This window comes from Loxodonta africana, chromosome 5, assembly GCF_030014295.1.
Source record: "Loxodonta africana isolate mLoxAfr1 chromosome 5, mLoxAfr1.hap2, whole genome shotgun sequence".
NCBI classification, from domain to species: Eukaryota; Metazoa; Chordata; class Mammalia; order Proboscidea; family Elephantidae; genus Loxodonta; species Loxodonta africana.
Genome location: NC_087346.1, coordinates 115,927,329 through 115,942,655, shown reverse-complemented (window position 1 = coordinate 115,942,655; position 15,327 = coordinate 115,927,329). Strand labels below are relative to the sequence as shown.

The 15,327-nt window shown below is 36.8% G+C and overlaps 1 protein-coding gene across 5 annotated transcripts in view; it reads left to right on the top strand.

Moving 5' to 3' along the window:
• LIMCH1 (LIM and calponin homology domains 1) overlaps nt 1-3,384 on the top strand; it is a 438,226-nt gene extending 434,842 nt beyond the window's left edge. For 2 of the 5 annotated variants that reach the window (XM_023549843.2, XM_023549840.2), the window contains one exon: nt 292-3,383. In XM_023549843.2, the coding sequence (XP_023405611.1) occupies nt 292-317 (26 nt within the window). In that variant the 3' untranslated portion in view covers nt 318-3,383. Of the gene's footprint in view, nt 1-291 lie in introns of all 5 variants that reach the window. The other 3 variants (XM_023549842.2, XM_023549841.2, XM_010591430.3) reach the window with 2 other exon arrangements.
• The last annotated feature ends 11,943 nt before the right edge of the window (nt 3,385-15,327 follow it).

Below are 15,327 nucleotides of genomic sequence, written 5' to 3'. Positions count from 1 at the left end.
ACTAGCCGCTGGGGCTTCTTACGAGAATAGAGATTCTCAAATTTTATTATACATAACAATCACCTGTGGATTTGTTAACATGTAGATTCTGATTCAGTATATCTGGGGTAGAAATGTAAATTCGAACCAGGTGTTCAAACCAGACCAAATGTGTTACAAAGCCGTGATTTTCCCACCCTGGGGGGAAGAAAGTTTACCAGAGGCAACTGCTAATCTGGGAAGTTTTAAAACATTTAAAGCAAGAAGTGCTGACAGCTTTCACCAAATGTTGCTCTGCTTTCTTTATCACAGGTGCTGGCCAACCTACAACGTTGTGATGTGGTTCTCAAGCTTCCAGATCATTCACCATTTGTTTATTGAGGGTGTCCCTGGCAATCGCCTAACAAAATCCCAAATTCGGGGGCTTCCCAGCATTCATCTGATTTCAGAAAGGCTATTCTAAAAGATGGTATCTGTTCTTTTGTAGCACAGTGTTTGTGTTTTACCTTTTTTTTTTTTTTTGCCTTTGCACATATATAAAAGAGAATATTGATCCTGAATAGCTCAAAAAGGGTCTTAGCATGGTCAAGCAGGCTTATGGTTTAAAATGTGCTATTCTCTTCTTTGGGACTTAATAAGGTAAATGATGCAATGAACCTGTTTTGTGTTAGTATTTCTAGGAATTAAACATTTTACGTTTACAGAATTAAGCTGCAGAAAGTGCAAGACATGCCAATTTGAGACATGCAGTCTTCTAAGATAGGGTAAGATTAATGCATTTCAGAAACTAAACATCACAGCGAGCTGTCTGAGCTATAACTTGTTTTAAATGCAAAGACACTAGTCTGATAATATATACTGTAATCCTGAAAACCTTTGTGTTACTTAATTTTTGAGGGTAGAAGTTATACCAATAAATTATTGCACCGTTAGCATTAGATTTTGTGTTCCTTGGAAGTTATGTCATTAATATAGGCTGTTCCATCAAATAAAGAGAACCCTTGCAATATCTGCTAGACTTACACTCTGGGACATTGCCCAAGGGAGGAAAACGACAGCGGGAAATATTTCTGTCATCATTTCCAACGTTATTGCCAAAATCTGTGAAAAAGTTTAATCTTCAAAAGAGTGGTAGATCATAGCCATGAGATCTGTGTGGCTTGCTTCTCTTCAGGCACTAGATTAGGAGTCCTCAATAAGGGACTTTATATTAGGCAGTGGAAGATCTCATTGAGATAAGTCATCATTAGGAGTGGCCACGCCCCACCTTGCCTGCAAGTTCTCCTTGAGGGCCTGCAACTCAAGAATCTAAATAAAAGCATCAATTCCATCCTCATAGAATCCAAAATGACATAATGTTGTGAAAAGCCACTGGTGTGTGATCAGCAATAACCTACCGCTCAAATTGTGCCCTGCCCACTCTAATGGACACATGCTCTCCTTCATTCTCCTTCATCACCACCTCTCTTCACCATCAAGAATTCTGGACCCTGCGCATAGAGAAGTTTATAGAGAGGACCTCTTACCGGGAGCTTGTTTATTTTCTGCCTTGTGTGAGGAGTTTCAGCTGGCCAAGAAAAGAGTCAAGTTATTTAAAAAGTCACGTTTTAGATCTCAAGGCTGTTTTCTTTAAGACTGAGAAGGAAGAACTATTTATTCTGCCTTAAAACAATGGCAAATAAGTGAAGATTACATTACGTGAATGTAGACTATGGAGACACTCCTACCTAATAGGTTAATGTAGTCCTAAAAGGAGATCAAGTAGATGTTTTTCTGTTATGTAAGCAATAATTCTTTTTCTGTGTCTTACTGAGTATTTAAAAAAAAAAAAAAAAACCCATTGCCATGGAGTCGATTCTGACTCATAGTGACCCTGGTGGTGTACTAGTTAAGAGCTGCGGCTGTTAACCAAAAGGTCGGCAGTTTGAATCCACCAGGTGCTCCTTGGAAACCCTATGGGGCAGTTCTACTCTATTCTTTCGGGTTGCTGTGAGTTGCTGAGTATGGCTAGCAATTATTTATTTACATGCTAGATGGTTCTTTGCATCTGGGTTCCATATAAGTGCAGAAATTTCCTCAGCCACTGGAGGTATTTTGACCGTATTTTCATTTGGACAAGCTGTTGTTAGATTGAAATTTACACACCATTTCATTAAAAATTGTGCCTTAGAAAATGCAAAGCCGTTGCACATAGTCAGTGGTGAATCATGGGTGCAGTACATTGAAGGGAGATGAAGTCATTTCCAAGGTCCCAAGACTTCTCATGAAGGTATTTGCTGTTTTACAGGAAAAAAAATTTACAGAAAAAAAAGCAAAAGAAAAAAGTTTTGAAAATGTACAGATTAAGTCCAATATTTTGATTAACCACCTGCATGTTTATTAACTATTTTGATAATGTGGATGTTTACACTTTGCATGATCTTAGCAGAGTACCTTATCACAAGTGATGCACAAACATGTACAATATGATCATTCATAACCGGTTTTTATAGAATACTTTTTACATGTGAAACTCCATCCGTTATGTAAGGCATATATGAATATTGCACATTCTCTTCTGGTTTCACAAACCCATTTATACATATTTCTTAGTGAGACTCATTATACATGTATTGAAGCTAGAATCGAGTCAAGAAAAATAAAGCCCCATTCTCCAACTGCAGAACGTGCTTTTCCATAATGAACACTAGTCACCAGCACAGAATAATCTCCTACATTTTCTAAATTCTAATTGCCAACTGTTTCTATTTATATTTGATTTATATTTCATTTGGAGTCTGTTACATGGCAGCTTCAGCAGACTCGATCTTGTTTTTCCCAGTGCAGCATAATGAGTATGATCTATTTCTTTTTAAATAATCTTTGAGATCCCGGGGTGGGGGAGGGGGGAATGCTCTGCACTGTTGAGCTATAATATAAACGCGTTTGTTTAAAAAAAAAAAAAAAAGGGATGAGGCAAGTGAGTGATTTATCATTCCTAAGGAAGTATATAAGTATATCTGATTTTTTTCCTCATACTCCAAATACTAGTCCCATCTCTTTCTTAAGAAAACATGGGTAATGCTTTGTTTTTCACTAGCAAACTTTTATGACATTTCCTCATTCTTTCTATGTACTGTTATTAATGCAATACCTATTATAGTTATCCATACACAGTATAAGATTTAACGAACTACAGGATCCACCTCCTATGTGAGTCTGTCTAAAAGATATTACTGTTATGGGTGGGCCAATGTTCTATATCAATTACACTAACCTTCATTTACAATATTTATTCTAAAATGCCTCTGAGAAATAGTAAAAAAAATAAAAATAAAAAGTTGTCTAAAATGCAACAGCTTTTATAGTAAATGTACATTTATAAATAAAATACTCCAATCAATTTTGTATTCTATTGATTTGGTGGAGGTGGGGGGCAGGTGTTGGTTTTCTTACAGGGACAAGAGAGAATGGACTTCTCCCTTACAGCATTTGGTCCAGGGTTATATAGTCAGATGGTGTCAATGGATTGTTGTATATTTGAGGTCAACTCTTTAGGGAAAATCAAACTTCTCAGCTGGTTGTAGGGGTGACTGAGGAATTGTCTTCCACTGAAGGGTTCAAGGTGGCCCAGATGATTAAGCACTTGGCTAGTAACAAGTGTTGGTAGTTTGAATCCACCCACAAGTGCCTCAGAAGAAAGGCTTGGTGGTCTACTGCCAAAAGACCATAAAAAAAAATCCATCGAAAACCCTATGGAGTACATTTTTACTCTGAAACACATGGGGTCACCATGAATTGAAATCCACCCCACAGCAACCATCTGGTTTTGTTTTTGAAGCATTCAAGATTCCTTGAGCTGAGACCCACAGTAACCAGGGGGAACCGTGAAAATGTCAGTGGAAATTGTCTGAGACACCGAAATGATGGGCAACTTCCAGCACTTGCTACAGAAAAACAAGGCAATCCCCTTAAATCCCTATATCCTGCCTTTTTTTTTTTTTTTTTTTTTTTTTTTGCACCAATATCTCTCACTCACTGTGTACAGAGTCCGTTTCACTGAGGGCCATTTGCTTGGTTGTTGAACCAGGGAATATGCTGTGAGACAGCAGCATCATGCTAACTCTTTCTAAAATACATGTGTATTTTACTTTGCATTCTGTCTCGTATTTGTAAGTAGTGGTAATAGCAAGCAGATTCCTTAGAATTTTCAATTGCTTTAAGATGTAACATCCTAATTACTACTATGCTTTGTATTCTGCCTTTTTTTTCCAAAGTTTCATAGGCAGTCAGCAGTTGCTGCTGTTTCCATAGAGAAAAGAATTCTTTCATAAGAGAGTTTTAGTAGCTATCAGAGTAACTTAATACATCCATTGTTATTTAAATGAAAATTCATTCAACTAGAAAGCATTTGAAAACAAAAGACTTATTTTAGCATGAAGTCCATAAAGAATGTCTTTATTAAAAGAAAATGTCTTACCTCAGATATGTTGAATTAACTTTCTTTCCATTGACCTTCTTTAAGACCTAAGGACTTTTTTTAGGGTCCAAATCTAGACCACACAGAAAACCAATCCTTCCTCCACTATCTAAGTCAGGAGTTACAAATTCAAATGACTGGAGGGAACAGGCATTGTAAGTGAGAGAAGAGAATAGAGAATGGTGTGGGCTATGGCAAACGGATAAAAGAACAATTTCTTTCTAAAGAGGGAAGCAGCTACTTTGTTCCAGTCAATTGTTTTCATATGAGTCGGTAGAGAATGGTATTAGACTGTGGCAAACTGAAAAAGAACATTTCTGTTTAAATAGAAGGTAGTTACTTGGGTCCAGCCAATTGACAGTTGGAGCTATTTCCCAGTACAGTGTAGAACAAAATTATGGGGCTCAACAAAATACATCTCCAAGTCTAATTTTGTTCTCAAGCCACAAATTTGTAACATGTCGTTGTCTTCTCTTTGCTTTTCTATCAGCTTCTACTAACTTGCTCTGCTGTGAGTCATTCCATTTGACAAATATATCAAGAAACGGCCATGCAAAATATTTGCTTTCCGGAATACCCTGGGTTATTCAAAAAAAGAAACTAATAGAGTTATGAATCAACAGGTCATATTGCTACATTTTATAACACTTTGGTGTAGTACTATTTATGTGACATCATCAAAAACTGTTATTTTACAAACACCCATGTTCAGTTCTGTACCTAACCCTGCCAAACCATACCCTTAATAGTTTTGCTTTTGCCTCTCAGTGACTCAAAAGGACTTAGAAAAATGTACAAATATACAGAGTAGGATTTTTTGTAACTTAGCATTGTTTTATCAAATGCACTTAAGTTTTTTTGTTTATTTTTTTAATTTTGGTGAAAATATACACAGCCAAAGATATACCATTTCAACAATTTCTACATGTACAATTCAGTGACATTGGTTACATTCTTCAAGTTGTGCTACCATTCTTGCTATCCTTTTCCACATATTCCCCCACCATTATCTTAAACTCATTGCCCCCTAAGCTTCCCATCCAACCTTTCAAGTTTGCCATTATCAATTTGGTCTCACATAGATAATTCTTTAAAAGAGCACAATGCTCAAAGCAAATATACTAATTAAACTATTTTGGAGTTCAAACAAGACTTCAAGGAATTGTTTTGGTTTAAAGTTTAAAGATTATCTCAGGGCAATAGTTTTGGGGGCTTATCCGGCCTCAATGGCTCCAGAAAGTCTAGATTCCATTGGAAATTTGAAATTTTGTTCCACATATCAAATGCACTTTTGCAAGTATTCCTTTGTTTATCAAATCACATGGTGTATGAGAAGATAGATATATTTCTCCCCATTATATAGATGAGGTCTAGGGGAATAAGTGACTTGCTTTGCATGAGTATGTTGAAGACTTTACATAATAGTGTATTTCACCAACTGTCCCTGATCACCGGTGATCACACAAACTCCTACTTAAATATCCTTGGCTGTAGGATGAAAGGATCTCATGTAGAGCCAGCTGGGAAGACCCTTTGATATAGCTAGATTTTGACAGGATTTGACCTGCACACAAATGTAGACTAGAACACTCACGGTAAATTTACAATTATAAATAAAATACTTGAATGAACAAAGTTTTGTTTTGTTTTTCCATGTGGGGTTTGATTTTCTTACTCTGGGAAGAAAGCATAGAGCTCTCCTTTGTGGCATGGACTTGGACTGTTTGCTAGAAGGGAGGCTGGGGAGTCCTTCTATGCCAACCTCAGCCTTGTCCATTGAGTTATTCCGGGGCTGCACTGAACTCTCCCTCAACATACACCACCTCCGAAAGCCCCTACTGCCCTGAGATGATCTTTAAACTTTAAACCTGAACCAAACAATCCTCTAAAGTCGTCTTTGAGCCAAAAAATAACTTACTTTAATTAGTAAAGTATATATGCTTTGAGAATTGTGCTTTTTTAAAGAATTGTCTATTTCTGATCAATTGATACCACCTCTATGCCTACCCAAGACTAGTTTCTAGAGTTGGGAAAAATTAGTCCTACCTCATAGATAATAAGTTTGTTGTTATTAGGTGCTGTTGAGTCAATTTCGATTCATAGCAACCCCATGTGACAGTTGAACTGTCCACAGAGGGTTTTCTATCCTATAATCTTTATGGGAGCACATCGCCAGGTCTTTCTCCCATAGAGCCACTGGGAGGTTTGAACCACCAACCTTCCAATTAGCAGCTAAGTGCTTAGCCATTGCACTACGAAGGCTCCCTAATAACACACTTATCCAACCAAGATTTTGTTTCAAAGCTGGACCTCAGCTTTCTCAAACTCAAAAGCCAACCCTGAAAAAAGGAAGGTCCTCTTTCTAACCACTTTATTGAGGAGAGAAGATACCCCATCTCGGTTCATATATCACAAGATTATTTCACCACAGACAGATTTATTGATACAATAATCAAGGTGTTTAATTTTTTTCAGCAGGAATAATGACATCCATGAAATTCTATTTTCTTTTTTGTCCACCAGGGAGAATAAGAGAATTATTTCAGCAGGCCCTGTGGGTTTAGAAAACTTCTTGGCTGAAAATGACTGAGATCCCATTATAGGAAGCTCCTATCAAACATTGTATCAAGCACTACACTCTCACAGCTCTATGGTACAATATTAATTACCACCCCAAACTCTAATCCTGGAGCACTCTACAGGAATCCAGGAAACGTAGTGATGATAAGTGTATTTCATGTTTTCTTTTACTTTGAAAATTGAGAAGCTGTGTCTTGCCTATGTGATAACACACCAGGAAACAAGTGGAATATTTGGCTAGACAAGTGAAGAATGCTCATTCTGAGATTATCCAAGAAAGTCCAAAAAGAAGGAATAATCAAAGGAATTGGGATTTACAGCAACATTTACTGTAAAGATAACAAAGTACACATCTTGTGTAAGAGTGGTTAAACTAATTACAATTAACACAAGATATGGCCCAGAAACAGAACCAAATAAAAATAAAAATTTAGTATATGACAATGATGGTATCACTAATCAGTGGGTAAAGGAGGGACAGTTGGTTAAAGTCAGCCTTCACGATAAAATTAATTCCAGGTCGATTAAAGTGTTAAGTATAAGAAAAAAGAAAAACAAAAGAATTATAGGTTTAAATATGTTTAAATATATAGTCAATATAATTACAAGCAAACTTGAAAAACTGGGGAATATATTTCCAACAAATATGACTAAGATTTAGTATCAACACATTCACAAATCAGTAGAAAATGGGGAAAAGTTCACACAAGATGAAATATAAACATCTAATAAACATGGAAAAATGTTCAGCCTCACTAGTGAGGACAGAAATGTATATTAAGACAATAATAGTACCACAAGCCTCCGCCCCCACCAAAAAAGAGAAAACATAAAGTACTGATAAATTCAACTATTTTACAATTAAGAACTTATATATGGCAAAAAGACAAGCTACTGAGAAGAGATATTTGCCATAAAAAAAAAATACATATACATAATCAAAAGATTAGTATCTAGAATATATAAAGAATTCCAAAATATTAATAGGAAAAATACAAACAGCTAGATAGAAGAACAAGCAAAAGACCTGTATAGGCAATTTAGAGGAGAACATGAAGAGCTGAAAAACACATACAATTTCATTAGGAGGAAACGGAAAATTAAAACCATTTTAATGTTCCATTTTACACCCACCGGACTGGTAAACATTTAAAGCTCTGATGAGACCAAGTGTTAATAAGGATGTGGAGCAGTGGGAACTGAAACTCCAGAGAAGCTCAAGAAATCCTCCCACATGAGGTTTAGGAGACAGGCTCAAGAATGTCCCCCACAGTGGGATGCAGACATCAAATTATCGTAAAAACACCAGACTTAATGGTCTGACTGAGACTAGAGGGACCCTGGAGGTCATGGTCCCTGGACCCTCTCTTAGCCCAAGACTGGAACCACTCCCGAAGCCAACTCATCAGGCAGGGATTGTACTGGACTAGAAGACAGGAAATGGTACTGGTGAGGAGTGAGCTTCTTGGGTCAGGTAGACACATGAGACTATGTGGGCAGCTCCTGTCTGGAGAGGAGATGAGAAGGCAGAGGAGGACAGGAGCTGGTTGGATGGACGGGGGAATACAGGATGGAAAGGAGCATGCTGTCTTATTAGGGGGAGAGCAGCTAAGGGTACATAGCAAGGTATGTATAAGTTTTTGTATGAGAGACTAACTTGATTTTTAAACTTTCATTTAAAGCATAATGAATTAAAAAAAAAAATGTTCCCTACAAAGCACTGCTTGGATATACATTGTGGTCTATACCATTTTAGTAGGAAAAATGAGTGAACTGCAGTGTACATACATTTGGGTGAATCACAAAAAATAACATTAAAATAAAACAAGACACAGACGATTACATACAATATGATAGCATTTATATAAAGTTCAAAGACAATTGAAAACGAAACATTATACTCTTTGGGGATACATAATATACGGCAAAACAGTAAAGCAAAGCAAAGCAAAAGAATAATATGGACAAAATTGAGGGTAGTCATTGCATCTGGGCAGGAGGAGGGGGGCCCTATCAGGGTGAGCAAACAGAGAGTATCCACTTTATTGCTTTTTAATTTTTAACATTTATTCATAAATTCTGTTTTGTTATGAGTACAGTCAGCCTTACTAGATACTGGCAAACTGCTTTCTAAAGTGGTTATACCAAGTGCTCCAACAACAAGGCATGGAAGCTCCTATTTCTCCACATTGTATCTAAATCTGGTATGTTAGGGTTCTTCATTTTTGCTTCTCTGGAGGAAGTGAAATGGTATTTCCTTGTTTCCGTTTGCTTTCCCTTGACTATTGGCGAAGCTGAGCTGAGTGTATTTTCATATCTTTTTATACCATAGTCCAGTTTCCACTTCTGTGAATTGCCTGTTCATTTCCTTTGCCAGTTTTTCTATTGAAATGGTTTGTGGAGGTTTCATAAATATCCTAGATCCTAATCTTTTATCAACTACATGCATTGCAAATGTCTGTGACTTGTCTTTTAAGTTTTGTTTATCATGTTTTTCATCAATTTATAAAACTTAACATAATAAATGTATGAATATTTGTTTCTCATTTATTAAATTCTTCCTTACTCCAATGCCATAATGGTATTCTGCTATAAAAAAACAAAAAATGAAACACCCATTGCCTTCAAGTTGACTCTGACTCATAGTGACCCAATATGGCAGATTAGAACTGCTGTATACAGTTTCCAAGACTGTAATCTTTACAGAAGCTGACTTCCACATCTTTCTCCCTCAGAGTGTTTGGCAGGTTCAAACTGCCAACCTTTTGGTTAGCAGCCGAACACTTAACCACTGTGCTACCAGGACTCCTTATTCTGCTACATACTTTCCTAAAATTTTTAAAGTTCTGTATTTCACATTTGGATTTTATCAAGTGAAGTAGAAATCTAATTTTTTTTCCCCATTTGGATAGTCATTTTTCCTAGAACCACTTACTGAATAACTCATCCTTTCCCCCACTAGTTTGTAATGTAACTTCTGTGAAAGACCAATTTGCATACATATGAGAGTCTGTTTCTGAACATTTATTCCATTAGACTGCTCTATTTGTCTATCCCAGCCCCAATATCACATTGTTTTAATTACTATATATTTATACTAAGCCTTGCTATCTGGAAGGACAAATTTCCTTCGTTTTGTTTTGACTATCCTTCGCCCTTTACTCTTCCGTATGAATTTTAAGATGTTGTTGTTGTTAGCTGCCATCGAGTCAGTCCACACCTCATTGTGACAACTTGTGTTACAGAGTAGAACTGCTCTACAGGGTCTTCTTGGGGGTAATATTTATGAAAGCTGATTACCAGGCCTTTCTTCTGTGGTGCCAGCGGGTAGGTTCAAACCATCAACCTTTTGGCCAATAGACAAACGCAAACCATTTGCACCACTGATGGACCTATGAAGTTTCTCTAGAATGCCTCTTGGGATTTTGATCAAAATTGAATTTATCGACTATAATTTTCTAACTGGTTATTGCTAGTTTATAAGAATACCACTGTTTTTTTAATGTTACTCTTGGATCCAGCAACTTTGTTGGACTCTCTTTATTCAAATACATGGTTTATGCTTTCTCTTGAATTTTCTATGCAGCCAGTCATTATCTGAAAAAAAAAAAAGAAAAGCAAGAGGAAGAAAGGAGGAACCAGAAAAAGTTCTCTTTTTCTTTCAAATTAAGTTCTTATTTTTTTTCATGTTTTATTGTATTATTCAAGATATCCAGTAAATGGTGATAGTGGGCATCTCACATTGTTATTTATATGGGCAAAAAAGTGGAAAACAACCTAAATGTCCAATAATAGAGGAATTGTAAAAATACGGTGCATTCTTATAATGATGTAGCCATTTAAAAATTACATTAAAAAAAATTTTTAATTACTAAAATACTCTCAATATATGAAAGGTACAGACATTCCAAGTCACTGTGTAAGACTTTGGGGGATATTGTTTCCATGATCCCTTCCAGAGGAATGAGCAAACTTCAGACATCCAAATGTTTAGAAAGACATTGACAGATGGTAAGTATTAAAATTGCAGTTACTTCTACAACTACGACTAAGTAAAGGTTATATGAGAGAAAGAGTGACCTTGGTGGTGGTCACTAGGATGATTGCCTCATAATAATTCATTAAGTTCCATCTTCATTTTGGGTGCATTTCTATATATGTTTTTACTTTATATAAAAATGTTAATAAGAAAAAATACAATATAACATTGTAAGAAAAAAGTATCAAACAATATATACAATATGATCCAAGTTTTATAAATAAAACATTATTTTGTATATGAGTAAATTATATATCATATGTTTTGTATTATCTGTGTAACCTAAGCTGCACATTTTTCAAGACTTACAGAGTTGTGCTTCCCCATGATGCTATGTTAGTAGGTGCCGTCACGTTGGTTCCAACTTATGATGATCCTATGTACAACAGAAAGAAACACTGCCCGGTCCTGTGCCATCCTCACAATTGTTGTGCTAGAGCCCATTGTTGCAGCCACAGTGTCAATTCATCTCGTTGAGGGTCTTCCTCTTTTCTGCTGACCCTCTACTTTACAAGTCCAAAGCATAATATCCAAATATAAATCCATGCCTCTGTCTTACAGGACTATTGGAATCCCTGCCCTTTGCCCAATTATTTCTGATGATCTTCAGAATGTCCTGGTTTCTGAAAAATTGCACATTTTGTTCTTGACTGCTGTCCCAGGTTTCTTCTTCAGTCACCTATTTCAACCGAATTTTTTTTTAATTTTATTGTACTTTGGGTGAAAGCTTACAGTGCAAATTAGTTTTTCATTTAAAAATTTATGCACAAATTGTTTTGTGACATTGGTTGCAATCCCTGCAATGTATCAGCACTCCACCCCTTTTCGTTTACACCGCGGGTTCTCTGTGCCCATTCATCCAGTGTCCCTTCTTGCCTTCTCATCTTTGCTTTTGGACAGGTGTTGCCCATTTAGTCTCATATACTTGATTGATCTAAGAAGCACATTCCTCACATGCGTTATTGTTTGTTTTATAGGACTGTCTAATTTTTTTTTTTTTTTTTCTAATCTTTGGCTGAAAGAGGGACTTCGCGAGTGGCTTCAGTTCTGAGTTAGAAGGGTGTCTGAGGGCCCTAGACTACAAGGTTCTTGCAGTCTCTGTCAGACCAGTAAGTCTGGTCTTTTTTTGTGAATTTGAATTTTGTCCTACATTTTTGTCCTGCTCTGTCCCGGAACCTCTATTGTGATCCCTGTCAGAGCGGTCAGAGGTAGTAGCCAGGCACCATCTAGTTCTCCTGGGCTCAGGCTGGTGTAGGCTGTAGTTCATGTGGTTCATTAGTCCTTTGGGTTAATATTTTCCTTGTGTCTTTGGTTTCCTTGGAAACCCTGGTGGCGTAGTGGTTAAGTGCTACAGCTGCTAACCCGAAGGGTTGGCAGTTCAAATCCATCAGGCGCTCCTTGGAAACTCTAAGGGGCAGTTCTACTCTGTCCTACAGGGTCGCTATGAGTCGGAATCAAGTCGACGGCACTGGGCTTGGTTTGGTTTTGGTTTTGATTTTGGTTTTCTTCTTCATTCTCCTTTGCTCCAGATGGAACGGGACCAATAGACTTATCTTAAACGGCCACTCGCAAGCTTTTAAGACCTAGTTGTTACTCGCCAAAGTAGGATGTAGAACATTTTCTTTATGATCTATGTTATGCCAATTGACCTAGATGTCCCCCGAGAGCATGGTCCCCAGCCCCCAGCCCCAGTAACTTGGTCTCTCAAGTGTTTGAATATGTTTAGGAAGTTTCTATGACTTTGCCTTGGTCAAGTTGTGTTGTCTTTCCCTTCATCAAACTTAACCCCTGTCTACTATCTAGTTTGTGATTTCCCCTCCTCACCATTCCCCTCCCTCGTAACCATCAAAGATTTTTTTTTTTCTTCTGTGTATGAACTTTTTCTTTGGCTTTTATAAAAGTCAAATACCATCTCCTACAATGTTTGTCCTTTTGTGATTGACTTATTTCAATCAGACATAATGCCCTTCAGATTCATCCATGTCATGAGATGTTTCACAGATTAATCATTGTTCTTTATCGTTGTGTAGTATTCCACTGTGTGTATGTACCATCATTGGTTATCCATTTGTCTGTTGATGGGCACTTAGGTTGTTTCCATCTTTTCGCTATTGTGAATAATACTGCAGTGAACATGGGTGTGCATATGGCTATTCATGTGAAGGCTCATTTCTCTAGAAGTGGGATTACTGGAAAGTATGGTATTTCTATTTCTACCTTTTTAAGGAGGTGCCACATCATTTTCCATAGTGGTTGTACAACTTTACATTCCCACCAGCAGCACACTCTAACATTTGTTATTTTCTGATTTTTTTTTTTCCATTAGTGTCGGTAATGTCAGTGTGAGATTGTATCTGTTGTAATTTTAATTTGCATTTCTCTAATGGCTAATGATTCCGAGTATTTCCTCGTATGTCTGTCAGCTGCCTGAATGTCTTCTTTGGTGAAGTTTCTGTTCATATCTTTTGGTCATTTTGTAATTGAATTATATCTTTTTATTGTTGAGGTGTTGAAATTCTATAGATTTTAGAGATTAGACCTTTGTTGACTATGTCTAATCAAAATTTTTTTCCCAGTCTATAGGTTCTCATTTTACTCTTTTGGTTAAGTCTTTTGATAAGTGTTTAAGTATTTAATTTTCAAGAGCTAGCAGTTATCTAGTTTAACTTCTGGTGTTTGTGCACTGTTAGCTATGGTTTGTATTTTTATCCCATGTATTAGGGCCCCTACCGTTGTCCCTATTTTTTCTTCCAAAATCTTTATAGTTTTGTTGTTAGGTGTCATCGAGTCAATTCCGACTCACAGGGGCCCTATAGGACAGAGTAGAACTGCCCCATAGGGTTTCCAAGGAGTGGCTGGTGGATTTGAACTGCTGACCTTTTGGTTAGTGGCTGAGCTCTTAACCACTATGCCATCAGGGCTTCTTTACAGTTTTAGGTTTTATATTTATGTCTTTGATCGATTTTGAGTGGGTTTTTGTGTATGGTGTGAGGTATAGGTCGTTTCATTTCTTTTACAAATGGACATCCAGTTTTGCCAGCATCATTTGTTTGAAAGACTGTCTTTTCCCCATTTGGACTTTGGTCCTTTGTCATAGATCTGCTGACTATAGGTAGTTGGATTTACATCTGGATTCTCAATTCTGTTCCATTGTCTGTGTGTCTGTTGTTGTACAAGTACCAGGCTGTTTTGACTACTGTGGTTGTAGAGTAGGTTCTGAGATGAGGTAGTGTGAGACTTCCTGCTTTGTTCTTTTTCATCAATAATGTTTTACTGAACCAGGGCATCTTCCCTTTCCATATAAAGTTGGTAATTACTTTTTCCACCTTGTTAAAGAATGCTGTTGTTATCTGGATCCAGCTTGCATTATAACTGTAGATCGCTTTGGGTAGAATTGACATTTTCACAATGTTGGGTCTTCCTATCCATGAGTATAGTATGTTTTTCCATTTACATAGATCTCTTTTGGTTTCTTGTAGTAGTGTTTTTTTAGTTTTCTTTGTACGGATCTTTTATGTAACTGGTTCGATTTATTCCTAAGTATTTTATCTTTTGGGGGGCTTTTGTAAATGGTGTTGCCTTGGTGATTTCCTTTTCTAAGTTCTCTTTGTTGGTGTGTAGGAATCCAACTGATTTTTGTATGTGGATCTTGTATCCTGTTACTCTGCTGAGGCTTTTTATTAGTTCCAGTAGTTTTCTTGTGGGATCTTTGGCGTTTTTTATGTATAGGATCATATCATCTGCAAATAGCAATAGTTTTACTTCTTCCTTTCCAATTTGGATGCGCTTTCTTTTTCTTGCTTTATTTCTTTAGCTAGCACTTCCAGCACAATGTTAAATAGGAGTGGTAAAAAAAGAGCATCCCTGTCTTGTTCCTGTTCTCAGGGGGAATGCTTTTAGCCTTTCTCTTTTGAGAATGATGTTGGCTGTTGGTTTTGTATAGATACCCTTTATTATGTTGAGGAATTTTCCTTCTATTCCTATTTTATTGAGAGTTTTTTTTTTTTTAATCAGGAATGGATGTTAGACTTTATCAAATGCCTTTTCTGTGTCGACTGAGGTGATCATGTGATTCTTTTACTTCATTCTATTTATGTGGTGGATTATATTGATCGATTTTCTAATGTTGAACCATCCTTGCATACCTGGTATGAATCCCACTTGGTCATGGTGTATTTTTTTTTATATATATTTAATGCTGAATTCTACTGACTACAGTTTGTTGAGAATTTTTGCATCTAAGTTTATGAGAGATATTGATCTGTAATTT